This window comes from Patiria miniata, unplaced genomic scaffold (assembly GCF_015706575.1).
Source record: "Patiria miniata isolate m_02_andy unplaced genomic scaffold, ASM1570657v1 HiC_scaffold_3, whole genome shotgun sequence".
Classification (NCBI taxonomy): domain Eukaryota; kingdom Metazoa; phylum Echinodermata; class Asteroidea; order Valvatida; family Asterinidae; genus Patiria; species Patiria miniata.
This window is the reverse complement of record NW_024037069.1, coordinates 15148331-15166029: the sequence shown is the minus strand read 5'-3', so window position 1 is coordinate 15166029 and position 17699 is coordinate 15148331. Positions and strand designations below refer to the sequence as shown.

At 39.6% G+C, this 17699-nt stretch overlaps 1 protein-coding gene across 4 annotated transcripts in view; it reads left to right on the top strand.

The window, feature by feature from the left end:
• Positions 1-953: 953 nt before the first annotated feature.
• LOC119737522 (dynein regulatory complex subunit 6-like) overlaps positions 954-17699 on the top strand; it is a 32310-nt gene continuing 15564 nt past the window's right edge. Inside the window, exons 1-13 of one of the 4 annotated variants that reach the window (XM_038211950.1) lie at positions 954-1078; positions 1828-1859; positions 4734-4866; positions 6723-6844; positions 7911-8004; positions 9371-9385; positions 12104-12171; positions 13637-13791; positions 14467-14576; positions 15200-15301; positions 16246-16341; positions 16782-16807; positions 17393-17502. In XM_038211950.1, the coding sequence (XP_038067878.1) occupies positions 4792-4866; positions 6723-6844; positions 7911-8004; positions 9371-9385; positions 12104-12171; positions 13637-13791; positions 14467-14576; positions 15200-15301; positions 16246-16341; positions 16782-16807; positions 17393-17502 (973 nt within the window). In that variant the 5' untranslated portion in view covers positions 954-1078; positions 1828-1859; positions 4734-4791. The remainder of the gene's footprint in view (positions 1079-1827; positions 1860-4733; positions 4867-6722; positions 6845-7910; positions 8005-9370; positions 9386-12103; positions 12172-13636; positions 13792-14466; positions 14577-15199; positions 15302-16245; positions 16342-16781; positions 16808-17392; positions 17503-17699) is intronic. The other 3 variants (XM_038211949.1, XM_038211948.1, XM_038211951.1) reach the window with 3 other exon arrangements.

The following is a 17699-nucleotide window of genomic DNA, read 5'->3' as shown; positions in this document are numbered from 1 at the left end:
CCCGATTTTTTTTAAAACTTAATCTATTTTTATAATTCACCTTTCCTTTATTTGTTTAATTTTCTAATTATTATAATAAGGCCTATTTGAGATGATTACTTTATATTAAATGTTTCTCGAAACTGGTCTCTTGAGTTTCTTTACAGTTTTTTAAATATTTTTTATTGAGAACGTGTAGTTGATGTACGCACCAGGGTGACCGTTTTAGCTGATTTTCGGCTAACTTTGACAGATTTTTTTGTTAAAAAAAAAGAGTTTGACAGCAAATTTACAGAATGGATTTTTTTGGCAGATTTCTGGCAGAATTCTGCAAAAATGGTTATTTGACAGAAAAAACATAGCAAAGTTGAAAAAAATTGTACATTATTTTGTTTAAATCTTTTCAAACAAACCATTGCACAAGGGCGGATCCGGGGGGGGGGGGGCCAAAGGGGGCATCGCAATAAAGGCAGGCAATGAGTACACCACCATCTTTTCCTCAAAAAAACATTGGTTAAAGTGGTCAGAAATTGCCTCAGATCGCACCACAGAGCATCTAGAATCCAAAAAAATTTCGGGGCCCTTAAGCGGGCCCCGAACCCCACGCCGTAATTTTTTGACCCACTTTTTTGGGGGACCAAATTTTTTTTTGGCCCCCCCAAAAATTGTGTTCTGGATCCGCCCTTGCCATTGCATAATGGAACAGGTTGGCTGGTCTATAGGTGCTGAGGTTCACTGGTTGTGATGTTTTGCCTGAAATTTACGCAATAATTTCTTAACATAAATGTGACTACAGATCGTTTATAATGTAATTTGAACCTTAATTAAGGCAATACTACAAATCTGCATGTGATTTTAAGTGTTTATGGTGTATTTCGAGTAATTCTTGGGAATTTGGCAGATTTTTGATAAATCTGACAGATTTTTAAAGTGCATTTAGCAGAATTTGGCCATGACCTTACGGTCACCCTGTACGCAGCTAGCTAGCGTTGCTAGCAACGACATGCTGACATGGCGGTGGTCCCGGTTGGTTTGCGTTCCTTCTACGACAGAATAACCATGGAGGGAGGAACACAAACAACACAGGAATGACATGATTGTAAGGGAATTTGATGAACCGAGAAGCTTCTTTCCTCTGACACATAAAACATTTCCTTGAATTAACACAGACCAGCTTAGGCCAAAGTTAAACTAGCAAACTTGTCGCCTCTGTTGTGTCGGAAATGCACGACTTTATCATTTCTCGTAGTGTGCGCGCAGTGGGCTGGATTCTTGTCGCACTAGTAATCAGTGCAACAAATATAATATGGGTTACTCCATGAAGTTGGAATAATAGCTGATAATGCTGAAATGGAAAAAATTCCGTACTCGGACGTCACTTTTTTCAATTAATTTTCTACCGCCAAAAGTTACATCTTTTATGGTTATTCCTCCACTTTCCCTCCTCTACTCTCACCCTCTCCTTTCCTTAATTTCTATTTATTAATCAGTCAGTTACTTCATCGGGATTCGAACCTCTGACGCTTGCTTGATACACGAGACTCTTAACCGCTAGGCGGCGCACGATCGCTGTTGCAATAATCAATCTTTGGACGTATTTGAAGTATCCATTGAAATAAACTGTCTAAATATTCATGAGAAAATAAATATTCATAATGACGTATTGCACTATCATTGGCAGGCTCATGCGACGTCATGGTTGTTGATGTCACGTGTATAACGTACCGCTGTCTTTCAGCCACTACAATCAGTTTTGACCGGCTGCTTCAAGTTAGTTCTGCACGACGTATGCATCCAAAATGTGCTCTAAAAACACATTTTGAGTAAATTTTTTTCACCTTTACACAGCTTCCTGGATTTCTCTTGGTTCAAATGACAAGGTGAGGTGACAATTAATATGTTTGGCAGCAGATAAATTGACGTCTGAGTACGGAACTTTTCCCGCTGAAATTACTCTCTTTGTTATCAATTTGTAAAAAATTTAGTCTTTCAAATCCTTCAAAGTAACGTAACATTTTCCTCAAAGGATATGATGTTACTTTTAAAAATAAAATCAAACTAGGACTGTATCTGCCCTCAAATAATTTTTATTGGGCAAAATGTGTGCAAAAACCACTAAAAATGTCAGTAAAAAGTGTGACATTTAAATTACCAGAAACATGTGTTTTTATTTTTTTTGTTTTGTTGCAAAAATGCCAACTGATCAATCCTTTTAAGTAATTTACTATTAGATTAAAGTCATATTCACCCATATCTATGCATAAAATTGTACAAAAGCTGCTCGTGTTGATATTACATGCATGTGAAAATTCTGTTACCTATGCTAAATTTGGTGTCCGCACTTTTTGTGTCCTGTAGCATAGGTACTAAGGCTTGCTATCTCCATACAGTACACCGTATCTGAAAGATTTTGATTTTAATATGTTCAACTCACTCCAAGTTGAGTTTTTAAAAAGTTGAATTCTCCAAACTTGCTGCTGTTTATAAGATGCAAGAAGAAAAAGTATCATTTTTTGAAATGGTGTCCATGTAGCATCGGTATTTTCAAACTAAAGAAACCCCTCAAGCTGAAATACCTCCACACATACTGACACATCTTAACCTTTGGTAAATAGTAATTGGATGGATATTCAAAATAAAACATGCTTTGGAAAATTGTTCTTCAGCAATTAAGATTTATGTTCCAAAATATAGCGCGGTGTCCAAATGTAGCATAGGTAGAAAATGTAGCATAGGTAAGAGAGTATTCCTTTAGTTGTGAAGCTATGATTGTAGACAAATTATTTTTTTAATGTTAGAACCAAGAAAGTGGTTAATTACAATAAATTAATAACAATCAGATACAGATGAACTCTATTTTACATAAGGGTTTGCTCCTCTAAAGTGAAAATTGATAAATAGGACACGGTGTCCATGTAGCATAGGTATTGTTCCACACTCTATAATTCATACATACATCCAAATTATGTATCCAAAATTCAGCTTCTGTATTCGGTTTGCATGCCCACTGCCATAAAACATGATTTAGCCATTTTTTGCTTAATTTTCAGTTAATTACTGGATAAATTGTGCTGTTTTCTACCTATGCTACAGGACATGGTGTCCATGTAGCATAGGTAAAATTGACACATTGTCAGCCATATTTCTCAGCACGACGAGCAAAGGCATACTTTTTGAACATCATTTTAGAAAGGTGGTTCACTGACTGTGTCATTTAAGTCAAACTTTTACTCATAAATGCTATTTTATATCTCTTCTAGCTGATTTGGTTACTTTTTCCAAACAAGCACAATTTTGTCAAAATTACACAAAAAGCCTCAATTTACAATGGGTTATATCAACTTATTTTGAGCATCTGCTGAACCATTTGTTTCTCCTTTGATTATACCCTAAAAGTTAATCTTAAACAACAAGAAAACTGACAAATAACCTAACCCATTAAAAAATGTTCAGAGCAATTGTTTAGATTTGGTGTCCATGTAGCATAGGTATTTTGAATTTCCCATCATGAAAATAAAGATCAACCACAAATTCAGTTTTATGTTTTGGGGAAAAAGCATACTATTTCCTAAAAATATAGTAGTTGAGCTGTCAAAAACAATATTCAGATCAACATTTGGGAAGTTTGACCCAATGTCACACTTTTTGCCCGAACTTCATGGAGTAACCCATATCCGATCCACACTTACCGGGTATATTCTGCACTGTATATTATTTATAACACCAAAACTCAAATAAATAAATTGGAACAATGTTGCAACCTGACGCCACTTCCACGATTGTGTACACAAAGTCTAAGGAAAGTCAAGAAAATTTTCTAAGTAGTAGACGTAGGCCTATTTCCTAACAAAATTGGAAATATTTCTCAGTCCCAGATTCATGTCTTATCATCATTTTTGCAATGAATGACCTTCATTGAGATTACTCCTAGAACTATGAGGCTCCACGTAGTGGAGCCTCATAGATTAAGAACCCCGCAAAATCGTTTTCAGCACAAAACACTAATTAAATACAAAAACGTCCATCAAAATGCAGACATTTCCCACAGAACCGCTGCACAGTTTGCCCCCAAACTCCGTACTACACCTCATGACATACTCACGTAATATGCGCAGAACAACCATTGCTGGACTTTGTCGTTTTTTTTGGCCAAAATGATGAAAAATATGCCCTTTCTGCACTGAGCCAACCTGACACTTGAAACGTGCACGCATATGATCCAGCGATGATTTTCGGTTCGCTCGGAGCGCGCAGCGGGGGGTACGGTACTTGCACTTGTACGCATACTATCATTTCGCTTGTACCGTACCCCCCACGGCGGGCTCCTGTATAGTTTACCTTGTGTGGGTACATGTTGTTTAGACTCAAAATGTGTTTTCCCTTTAATATCGAACACTTTTTGGCATGACACTGGGCCTTGGTGCTCATCGTGCTGGCACAAGGCGTGCGTGTGTGGCCCCTGGATTCGATTTTCCGTGGCGCCGTGTTTTGCCTATGGAGTCAAACAGAATGCTACGTTCATCGCACAGATACGTAACGTTATGTTTTTCTTTTGACCGAGTCAGAGTCATTTTCCAGTGTGACTTGAGTCGAGTCCGAGTCGCCAATAATGTGAGTCAAGTCCAAGTCCTGGACTCAAGTCCTACAACACTGTTATTCTTTAATCAGTTAAATTATTAGACATTAATTGTGCTCATCAAAGGATTGTTAAAAAAATGATTTTTCATTTTGCAATTTTTTCTCCATTTTTTCAGTCTTTAGTTAATCGAGGTATGAAGTGGAACTCGACATACTGAGAGAAATTGTCCAAGTATGGCATCATTGAAAGGTGTTAACCCTGAGGTTCGGAAGTATCTCCGTCGGCACAAAGTACCAGATGTGTACGAGGTAAGATTGTCAAGTGCCCATACCTAGTACTAGCACTGATGGATGCATGTAGTACTGGAAATGGCAATCATGTAGTATAGGGCCCTGTTCCCTATCAAAAATCCACTTCGTAGGTTATTGGACTTATCAAACTAGTTAGCGACATAACAAACCAACAGGTATGCTGTTGATAGAGGGCAGGGTTTATTTTTTGAGGGAAGTTTTTGGGTGAAGTGACGATGAGATGATAAAAAGCATCACGAAAATAAAAGATGGTGCAAAACGTGCAAGAAAATCACATTTTCTACCACAAGAAACTGTTCAAAATAATTACAAAAAAATAATGTCATTGGAATTAACAAAAATCTGCTTAGGGTTGACAAAGTCACTTTCAAATGATACAAAACATCCTTGACTCTAATTTGATTGAAACTAAAGAGGTGTCTTACACTAAACATTCGCCCTGGAAATTCTCTCAATCTTCCCACATGCACATGCACAAAATTAGGGCAACTTTACCTGCTCTTTGGCCTACATATTCTCCAAAACGGAGTAATTGCAGAAAACCCCGCCACTCGGAAATACACCCTGCTACTCGGAAATACACCCCTAAAATCTCTGGCTACACGGTTGGAATCACTGGAAAAGAAACAATTCAAGTCCATTGCCAGCTACGCGGATACTGAGTGGGGGTCCATTATTTGAGAACGAAGCAACACAAAAGGAATGGGAGTTGCTGAAATTTTTTTAAGTCCAAACCAACCACCCTGTTGCCGGCTAAGTGGATACGAAGTGGGAGTCCCCTTGAATATGCTTGAGAACGAAGCAACACAAAAGGAATGGGAGTTGCTGAAAAATTTTTAAGTCCAAACCAACTACCCTGTTGGCAGCTACGCGGATACGGAGTGGGAGTGCAGTGGAGCATGACGCATAGTACATACATTTATTGAGGGCAATCAACCGTGACTCCGTAGCCGACTACGAGGTGGATAGATTGAGTGGCGGGGTATTCTGCAATTGTGCCTCCAAAACTTATTGAAGGCAAATTAAGATGTGGTCCTTAGCATTAATTATAGCCCAGTTTTAGTTCTTAAGAATTTGAAGTTTTCAATGACCCTTTTGCACAAGTGAGTGAAACTGCACAAGATCAAGTCAAACCGTTTGAGAAAAATGAACTATTGTCACTTCTACTGCTAAGGAGTGCTACAGTTACATGATGTTATGGGATTTCATGTGCTTTCTCACAAACATGACATGCAACTGTTCGAAAGTCCATCATTTGTAATTTGTGCATTTTGTTCGTTTGAAGCAACAAAAGTGTTCAAAATCTAATGAAGGATACTGAACAACTAACCTGATGAAGTTTCAGCTCAGCTTAAGCTGTATATTCCGAGAAAAACAGCATTCTAGGATCTCAATTTCAAATCAAAAGTTGCTAAATCATGTTTTGAATTGTTTTGAATTGCAGCTGTACGCGATGTCACGCAGTGATCCGACAAATTATAGCAACCGCGCGCACCTGTGCGTCGTGCCAATGCTTGTGCGCGCTGCGCTGAATAACAAAACGAACTACTACTTTCAATTTTCCTACGGTGCGTCTTAAGACGCACTGTTGGAAAGGCCTTCTTTCGTTGTTTACTTCAAAATGATAGCTTGCCAGAAAGATTAATTTCACAGGGAGTTTAGTCCACTTACTATCTTTCAACCAAGTATGTTTTTCAACAATAATACGCCAGTTACTTTTTTGGATGGCTGCAAATGATGGACTATAGCTTTAAAACTAGACTGCTTTCAAATTACCTGCTGGGAAAAAGTAAAAACTTTTCCGGGGCTATCCTTGCCGAGTGCTGCATAATAAATATCTTATTCAATGTCAGGCCATCTTGACAGGGCTAGCCGTGCTCTGCCCAGACGATCCCATGGCTTACATCATTGACAAGGTGAAAGAGCTGATGAAGATGAGGGTGGAATCATTGCACGGACTGGATGCCCTCAAATGGTAAGGACAAAAAAAAAGTCTCCGGTTTCTGGTATGCGGGCGCGTCGCCGTAGCCATGAGCGTCGGCAAAATGAAAAAGTTTTTTTTTTCAATGTAAGATGATGTCTCAAAACTGCCAAACTCACTGGTTTGTCTGGAATCCTGCTACAGCACAATTTTAACGTGTTTTAGATTGGGTTACGATCGAGTGTAAGCTTTATGTGGCCTCTCTGGACTCCCATATATTTGCACTAAATTTAGCCGCGGGCACCTTTTGCAGTCATCAGCCAACATTTGAAGAAAAAAAATCGGTAAAAATTTAAAAAAAAAAGCCGCGTCCCCGCACCACTTTTGGGGCAAGCTCCATACCAGAAACCGGACTTTTTTTGGGGGGGGGGGGGGCTAAGAGACTGTGTGCCATGCAGTGTCGCTCACTTTTGTAGAGGATAAAATAACGGCCAGACATTGGAATTTATTGACAAGTTACTACTTGTTGTATATTTGGTTTCTCCCTTCGCGGACGTATTTAATAAACACTGTATACAAAGTGTGGTCTGACGGCTTGCTAGAAAAAAATTCACCAGCTTACTCGGATGGGACTCAAACCCACGACCTGCTAACTTGTACAGATGTCTTACCATTAACTTTGTAGTTTACTATGAAAGTTGTGTGAGCACTTTTAAAGGAAAGATTTCCATATAAGAAGTCCATTAATTTTCCTCTGTATTGACTAACAAGCCCCCAGATAGCAATTTCATGTCATCAAAGTCAATTTGAGCAGTGAGAAAATACTAGCATTTTCTTTATAGAAAACACTTCAAATTTTTCAGTCCACTCTCGTAGGGTTTGTACACAGGGTGTCGAGTGAACTTCTTTTATGGAAATCTTTCCCTTTTAAAAAAATTGTTTCATCTTCTGAAGCCGTGTTCGCATTGATTGTGACGCAGAAGTGCATGTCCAAAATTCTATGAAAAAAAAAAATCAGTTAAATGCTGTCATGCTTTTCTGAGAAAAATGTTCTTTTAAAACAAAATAAAGAATCTTTTTTCCTCTTGATTTTACCTTGTTTTGCCTCTTTTGTGGGCAGGGATTCGTTGATCCCGGAGGAGGCTAAACCCAAGAAGCGATTGAGCGCCAACTACCTGGACGCCATCTTCATGTTTGATGAAGAAAATCTGCAGGTGAGTACAAAATAGCTTATTTGCAAGTATCCCCTCCGCAGTTCCAACGAGAGACTGTGGGAGGGACGTTCTGTCGCATTCCGGATGGCACTGCACGTGGACGTGAAGAGGCTGAATGAAATCAGTCATGCATACTTTACTCCATGTGCACGCAAACCTGGGCCAAGTTCGGGCAAGGACCGTTAGTCGACTAGTGGTTGATTTGTGACGTACCTTACGCCTGCGCACTGATAGCAATGTGCGAACGTCTCTAGTCAAAGGCTGGTCCAAATGTCATCGCAAAACTTCTGGATCCTGGCTCCCTGCTAGCGTTATGAATGCGCGCGACTATTGGTTACCAGCGATGCAACCAGCCCCAGTAGGCTGGTTCCAAATAGTCGACTAGCCTAGTCAACCATCGTCGACTAGACAGAGTTCGGGCAAGCGTTAGTCGAACTATGGTTAACCATTGGTCAACTATAGTCCTTGTGCGAACTTGGCCATGTCTGCGCACATGGTGTGTCCCTCTCGCCCAAACTCTCGATAGTGGTCACAAAGAGCCATCTGCTGATTGTGCACGGAGTTCATAGGAGATTTCTGAAAAGAAACAGGAATGTTGAGTTTTTTTGAGAGTCGCCATTAGATTTTCTCCCGGTTTTCACTGTAAGAGAATTTCATGCAGGAACACGTAGATGGTGTGGAAAGGAAGGACACATCCGGCTCATGAACTGGCCTACACCAGTAATGGCGCAGTGTGCGTGGCTTATATTTGAACTAAGTGTGCACGAATCTGCCGAATGAAATTATTCTTTCCGTTGCACAAATGTGAAACATTTATTATTTGTTTAAACAACATCTGAATAAATCCTCATCATCTGATTGGTCAGAGCGGCCAAAAGTGTGACCATGGAATGGAACTTCCATTTAACGTGAAATGGAACTTCTATTTTGCGGTGTGGCCACGCCGTGTGTTGGGACGAAAAATTCAATGACGCATGATCAACAAACCACCAATCAGATGACAGGAATTTAATCAGGCATTGTATGATTCTGGAAAGTTGGCTAGACTAGTCAAACTATTGTTGACTAGCGTGTGTTCGAGTGAAGTTAGTCAAACTATGCTTTAACCACAGTTCTTGCTCGAACTTCCTTAGCATAAACCTGGAAGTTGGGAGCATGGTAGCAGTAGGACTCGAGATATTTTCCACAGCATCATTATCAACTTTCATAATCATTTCCTTGAACATTTTGCTGCAGAGTGATCTCTGTATTGAGACTAGTGAAGGGAGTGCATGGATGTTATGGTGTGAAGCTCTTATGCTTTGCTGTTTTGCTTTAAATTCCACTTCATTGTTTCTTTTTCCTTTTTTTTTATCACCGTAAACAGCCATGGGAATGGAGGGTAATGCTTGCAATTTTTCTTTTGCTTTTTGAAAGTTTGTTTTGGTTTGCTTTGCATGATGTAGTTGTGTATTAACATGATTAACATGCGCAGAATTTATGTCAAGATTTTGATATTTTGTGGATGTTGTGGTTCAGTTTAACAAAAGGTAGTGTATACATGTCAACATTATGGGTAGACATAGCAACCAAAGTACTATATCTGTAGCAACCAAAGTACTATACGCATCACAACCGCTATTGTGTGTAACTGCATACGGGTGTGCGCGTTGCGGGTACTGTTCCCAAACGCTAGTGCTACACAGCTGGGTTCAAACATGTCGTGAAGAGGTATAGATTGGAAAAGTGTAAGTGAATTTTAAACTAATGTCGTATTCAAAGAGAAGTACATTTTAATTGTATTTAGAATAAATTGATCAGTTATCTCTTAAAATCAAGCACAATCTGTGGGAGAGGTGTTATAAAACAAATATTGACTGCTTTATCTCGTGGTGTAGTAAATGAAGCCTCCCTCGGTGATCCATAGAGCATTCTATTTTCCCTTGGCTTTGCCTCGGGAAAAATAGAATGCTTCATGGATCACCTCGGAAGGCTAGTTGTACTCCAACACTCGAAGCAGTCAAATATTTGTATAATTCCACACTGTTGTTTCCATGGATTGACCAATTAGAATTGAGGATAATTTAAATTCCCTTGAAGATAAAATCAGTGAAACACAGACTTGTTCAGATGCTTGGCAAGTTTTACATGTAGCTTTGGTTCCCAGATGCCGGACATATTGATCTCAATTCCCTATTCCTAAATGTAGTTGGCACTGTGTTAGTTTTAACTCAAAACAATGTGATTCTAATCCAATTATCATCATTTGGTTTTTGAAGGGGTAATTTAATTTTAATTGTCAAATTTGTAATACTGACTTAAGTACACATGGGGAAGTGTCCTAATAGAGTTTGTAGGGCATTTGGAAATATTAACACAGTAAGGGTCATAGCTGGCCAAATTGTCATTTTAATTTACTCTCCCTGAGCCATTTTGATAGTCTTCTCCCACAAAATCTATTTGAATTTTAAATCTCTATTTTCCTAGCATTGCAAAAATAATTCACTTTTGAATGAAGACATCCAACGAAAAAAATACACCCATGTTTCGGATATAGAATAATTGCAGCTGTACACATTTGAATTACTTGTGCCCCGACAATAATGAAGTTCTTGCAGGCTAGAGTGGTTCCCGCCACCCTATCAAGATCGATAATGTAGGGACTGGGACCAGTTTACTCACATGGCCGATAGGTCTGTCTATTTCAAATAATTTAGTATTCGATTACTCGAAAGTGCTTTTGACCGAATATTCGGGTAATCGAAACTGCAAGCTGCAACTGCGTACCGCGCTGCACACTGAGGGCGCCAGTTAAAAGATGCGCGCGGCGATCGGTATCGGCTGCTGGAGTGTTTTGCAGTAAGGTTTTTATAATTTTGAAAGGGCTTTAACCTGCTGAAAGGATGGGAATAATGAACCGCCATCGACAAAAAAGTTAGCATTGACAAAACACATGGCTCCTAACAATTAGGTGCTACAACTTTCCGATAAAACAACCTCACAGTCGTGTGTGTATGTGTGCAGTTTATTGGGTGTTAAATATTTAAACCCGCAAAAAGCTATTTGACTATTTGATTGAGGATTGAATATTCGGTATAATCGGGACAGCCCTAATTGACGGATCTGTCTGTCTGCACAAAAGCGAACCAAAATTAAAGTCTTGCTTCAGAGGGTTGCAGATGCCCAGAAAAGACAACAGGCAGTTAAAAAACAATCTGAGTTAAGAATTTGACAATAGAAAAAATAAAAGAATTTGTGTAAGAAAATGGGGAGAGCAACGTTAATAATAATGTGTTCCAGGCCCATGTGATTAATGAACGGAAAGAACAAATATTACTCTATCAATCAAGAGTGTCGCTTGCCATGGCAACCATTGATCAGTGATGATGCTGTTGTTATAGACAATTTATCTTTGCACCTGTCTCATGTTTGCTTGCATCCTCCCCCACCCTTGCACAAGTCATTTCCTGCGGTGATGTTATGCAAATTAGCCTTAAAGGAACCGACTAAGACTTGATTTTAAAATAGTCACTAGTCAGATAGATCTCGAATTTGTGGCTCATTTAAAAGTTTTGGAATAACTCACATGGCTTTTTTTCTTTCAAAAACTGTTATGGAACAATTTGTTTTACCAAATATATCACAGTTTGCACATACTAATGTGAGTAGATGTCGAGAAACCCATCTGAAGGTCCTTCCGATTTTTGTTTGTTTTTACATAAAATACAAATTTTGAGGAATGGATTTGTGGGCACTGAAAAGTCTTGACAAAATAAGGAAAATAAATTCCAGTCTTGAATGAAATGTACACAAATCTCTTAATTAAATAAATGGTAAAATTGTGAAAAAAAAGAAGCTCATACTGTAATCCCAAATGGTACAAACTCGTCAAGTTGAAGTCAGTTCCTTTAAGGTAAACGCCAGGTGAAATCACAAGTGTACCTGGGTGTACACACATGTGTGTGCTGAAGTGTGTGCTTCACATCTCTTGCAAGTGTCGTTGAGTGAGAAGCAAGTGTGTGTACGCACTCTCAGATCCTTGCACAAGTGGTAGTGTGTAGTACACTCGGGTTCGGACATTTCTTATCTAACCATGGCTTCTTTATTCGATCATCACCAGCCGACTCCAGAAATGTACCAGAAGGCCTACCATAGCTACAACAACAAGCTGGTCACCATGACGTTCAGGTAATTTCTGTTTAATTTTTTTTATAGTTCTGGTGGCAAAGTTTGAAACTAAAATCTGTCTTCTATTAGAAAAAAAATGGAAACAAATGTTGCAACCTGACGCCACTTCCGCGATTGTGTACAAAGTCTATGGAGAGTCAAGAACATTTTCTAAGTATTTCCTAACAAAATTGGAAATATTTCTCAGTCCCAGATTCATGTCTTATCATCATTTTTGCAACGAATGACCTTCATTGAGATGATATATGAAGAAAAAAGTGGCGTCAGGTTGCAACATTGTTTCCAAAAAATGAGTACTGAACTTTGTGGCACATGTACGCCTGCTCATAGCCCCATAAATGTGGCCAATTTACTGGACTACCTCCGTAAATAAATAAAGGCCACACTTCCACCATGTACAAAAACATGTCGAACTTTGTCAAATTTTGAATTTCACATTTAGGCTTAGTTCGTAGTTTATTTTTGCTTTAGAAGTATACTCGCCCTCTTTATAGGCTAATCAGAAAGTGCTGCCTTTTTCAGATGTCTATTTTTCGTGAAATTTCCAGATTTGTTTGCACACGTTTGCGTATCAAAATTTCAACATGAAATTTCACAAAAGTTAGACATCTGAAAAAGGCAGCACTTTCTGATTAGCCTATAAAGAGGGTGAGTATGCTTCTAAAGCAAAAATAAACTACAAACTATAAAGCCTAAATGTGAAAATCAAAATTTGACAAAGTTCAACATGTTTTTGTACATGGTGGAAGAGTGGCCTTTATTTACGGAGGTAGTCCAGTAAATTGGCCACATTTACTGGGCTAGCCTGCCCACAGCATGGCATCTTTTATGCTCAACTAGTGCACAAATTAAGATGGTGAGGACGCAACCTCAATGTTCACAGTGATGAACCTTGCAGCTCTTTTCTCCTTGAACAAAACGTCAATCAGCATGTTTTATTGTGACAAATAAACCTACTTCATTTTTCTATATTGGGTGTCTGCAACCCAAGAGGCTTATAATTTTGGTTGCTGTTGTACCTCTAGCACACAAAAACACCTAACTCCATTATTTTTGGTTTCTAATAATTAAAAAAATTGTCAAATATATAGTTGTTAACACACCTATGTTCCGACATCCCTGTGTTCCGACACCCCTATGTTCCGACTGCATATATTCCAACCCTAACCCAAACCCTAAACCTAACCCTAGCCCTAACCCTAACTCTTATGTGTGGGCTGTTGGAGCATAGGGGTGTCGGAACATAGAGCAGTCACCAAATGTTTCAACACAAAGCAGTTTTTCATTGATGTCTCATTCAAAAGCGATAAGCTTTTGTGAAGCTAGAAAAATAGCAATTGCAAAAAGAAAAACATAATTTTTCAAATGCAAAACTCAAAAGTAGCACAGGGAGATTAACCTTAATGAATCCATGGAACCACATACCTTACTGAGCGGTCTCTATTTTTGCCCGGTACCCGTGCAGCGCCTGGCTCCTGTACCACGAGAGGAAGAAGCGTCGTCGCCTTATGATGGCCCGCAAGATGGTGCAAGCCGCCGAGTACTATGACATGCGCAAGCAGCGGGTGCACCTGCAGCAGTGGGTCAAGTGGTTCCGCTTCCGTCAAGACCGACAAGAACGTAAGAGACAGTGAGAAGTCCATTAACACAGACAGGATATCCTTGTTTGGTTTAGATCTGGCGAGAGAGAGAGAAAATGGCTGGCTCAGCTGGCATTGATGATAAATTGGCTTTTCAGATGTCAGGATGGGATTTTTAAAAAGATGCCTGAAGGCATCTTTTTGTTATTCTTTGGTCTTCATTTCTGACTGACCCTATTTTTGGCTCCCAACCCGAGGAAAAAAAAACTTTGCTCTTAATGCCGACCCTGTCTGGAACACCCACTAACAAACATATTAATTAATGAAAAAAATTGAATATCAATTTTAGGCAATCAGGCTCTGTATTTTTGAAAAGCTATGGAAAATTATGTCTGATCTCCCTCGAAAAATAAGTTGTACGTATTTCGCGCGCGAACCAGCACAGTGCGCTCATGCGATGTCACGTCCAAGGGGTTCTCAAAAGTGGTAAAAACGCACGCTCTTTTGTTGGCACACGGAGCCCATCGCAACCAATGCAATCAAGGAAGATGCAAGGATGTTGTCTCCAACATATTAGGGCTTTATCGTTCTAATATTTTGTGCATAGTGCGGATAAAGTCAAGTACTTCTTGCCAAAAATGGCTTTGTTATTTTGTTAAGTGATATGCACTTGGCATTATTTAATTTAACATGATTTCTTTTCTCATGCGTATAGGTGCCTATAACATCATCATTAATGTGTACAACATGTCCCTGTCTCGTCTTGTCTTTGAGGCCTGGCATAATGTGATGCTGGAGGCACGGCGTACCAGGGAGTACTTTGAGGTAAGCAAACGATGACCAGAGACCATCTTGTGTTTTACAAGTGTGGCTTATGAGGTTTACAAAGAGAAAACTGTTGTTTTATAAAGTCTACTGAAAACATTTTGCAAAAAAAATGGAACAAGACCAAAAAAAACCACCCAGAAAGTCACAAACTTGCCAGGGAAACCTTCTATCCCATAAGGACCATTCACATTATCCAAGTTGGACTTGGGGTCCAATGTTTAGATTTTTGGAACCTCACTCACGTCCAAGAATCCAACCCTGGTTGCATTTGGACCGAGTTTGAGAGGCTCTTCCCAGGTACAAAATAAAAAAATCTACAGACGACCCGTGTACAACTCAGGTTCAGGTTTGCTTTCCTGCCGAGCATGAACTGGTATCAAGGTGTTTGTTCCAACCCGTGTGCTTACAGGTGTGCCTAATAATTATTTTGAAAATGAATTAAACTGCTTCAAACTGCTCACTAACTAGATTGACCTGAAATGTAGAAATCAAAATTCTCAAATGGCCTGATATTTCAGCCTTAGCAAAGCCTGCTTCAGAGGCAAAAAAAGGCCATTTTCATTTATCTTATTTTTGATTTAATAATTATTGTATTGTTTTCCTTTGTCTGTTCCGTTCAGAGGTTAGAACGAGGCGAGATGGATGGCGAGGATGAGATGCTGTCGCCAAGAGGCGAGGCGAGGGATGACATCTCCCTGTTGCCACGGAAACTTGCCATCAAGGTCAGTCAAGGACGATGAAGTACAATCTTCTGCCTTTTTGCAGAGGATGCAGTTCAGGCTTTTTTCTGGAAATTCCTACTTTTTTCTGGAAATTCCTACTTTTAACTCTACATATGACCACCAAATCCACAAATTCAACACTTTGTTTTTCAGTGTTGTGACAAATTTAGCACTGTATGGCTGTGTCTCTATTTTCAATTGATGTCACAATTGTTATTAGAGTGGCCGTGCTGTGTAGTTTACACATGGGTCATTCTATAACTTTGGGGTCCACTTTTTCCTGTCTCTGTTACATCTGACATCTATGATTTTATAACTCTGATGCACTTCTTAATTAATGCAGTCATCCTCCAAGAGTGATTGTGAATAGCAAACTACATCATCAGCGTTTATAGTCCACTTGTCCCACTTTGTGGGGTTGGACATTTCATTTCCTTAATGGCTGCTCTCCAAGCTTTCCTGTCTGTGGGGTCCATGTGAGCGATACCAGATGTTTTGGCATCTTCTTCTACAGTTTCCCTCCAGGTTTTTCTGGGTCTCCCACGAGGCCTTCTTCCGGTGACTCGAAAATTGAAAGCTCTCTGGAGCCAGTGTGTTGCCGCTCTCCTAGCCACATGTCCATACCATCTAAGCCTGTTAATCCTCATAACCTCTGCTACCCCCATCAGGCCCACTGACTGAAGGAGGACTTCATTCCTCGTTCTTTCATGTAGTGATGTCCTGCACGACTGCATGATGTCCTGTAGTGATGTACCTACCCGACAAATACAAAATTGTTTTCTTAATGACAGATTACAAAGTACCAGGGCAACAGGGACATGAAAAATGTCACACTTTGGACCTAACTTCATAAAACTACCCATATTCTAGCAAAGATACCAAGAGTAGTGGGGGTTTTCCATTAAAAGTGTGCAAAGTACAATTGATTCTGTTCTGCACAACAGATCTTCAGTTATCTTGACCTGGCTGACGTTAGCCGGTGTGCTCAGGTGTGCCGGCAGTGGAAGATGATCACGGGTACCAGTTCCCTGTGGAGCAGGGTAAGCACAAGGCGATCTAGGAACCAGTGAAAACTTTATGGGTTCCGTGCACAAGTACCCCCTCAACGGCAAGAAAGGAGAGCTGATGACGCCTGATGCTCACGCTATAAAGCCGTGATGGCTTTGTGAACACTCAGCATAAAATAGTCATTCGTACTTCGCATCATACGCGCACGAACCAGTACAAGCACGCATACCGTCCCATCCATGGGGCTCTCAAAAGTGGTGAAAAAAGACACCCTTTCTTTCAAATAGTTTTGCCAACCATTTTTTTCACTTTGCAATTGAAAGAAACTTTTGTTGAACAAAACTGAGCTGTCAATTGCTGACATATGTATTTGTGCAAATTCCAATTCATAAGTTGGTAATTATGTATGCTCTGTATTTCTGGAAAAAAAGTAAAATTCCTGACACCAGGTATGTTTTGTTGTGTCTTTCAGGTCAATTTGTCTTCTATCAAAAACAGGTATGTATTTTTGACCTTTTGTATTGTAAATTTTTGTTTTAATTTTCAGTTGTACATTACTGAAGATGAGTTTCCATTTTTTCAGTCGGGGAAAACTCAGGGAATTCCGGAAAAACACCAAAACTCAGGGAACTTGAGAGTGACCCCGAGAAGGGAAAGATTTTGCCAGTTTGGCATATGTGCGTCTTGTGCCATGTGTCCAAATTGTGTTCATTGACTGACTGGCTATGGCGGTGTTCTAGTGTTTATTCAGTGTCAATATTGCACACCTCTCCAGACAATAACAACTGGCTGTGTCGCACCACCTCTTGACTTCCTAGCAACCTTGTTTTAAAAAGTGATAATATTTCTCTTGAAATTTTGGAGATTTCTCAGGGAAAAAGGCAAAAACTCATGGAATTTTATTTTCATAAAGTGCTGGGAACGCTGTGCTGAAAACAACCACTCCATGATAATTACTCTGAACAACAAGCTGACACAATACCTTCACCATTACTAGGGACCATGTACCGTGAGTGTCAGCCACTCTTTGTACCCAGTTTGGTCTGAAGCGTTAATTTGTTCACTTGGATTGAATATTTACAGAGTGACGGACCGGTTTGTGTGTAAGCTCCTACAGACTTGCAGACCTTACTTGCTACATCTCAATCTGCGAGGGTGTAGTCGACTCACCAAGCCCAGCTATGTGGCTATAGGTAAGGTGTAGGTACTTTTCTGTGTGACTGGTTTTTGAGCAACTGCTGAGCAGCATTTTCAGCTATGCAGCTAAAAAATTGGTCCAGGGTTATGATGCAGGTTTAGTATAAAGAGGATATCAAAATGAAGTGCTTTTTGTGGGTGATTGTGAGTCATTGTGATAATGCTCTCTTGTGACAGATTATCGCTTATCCAT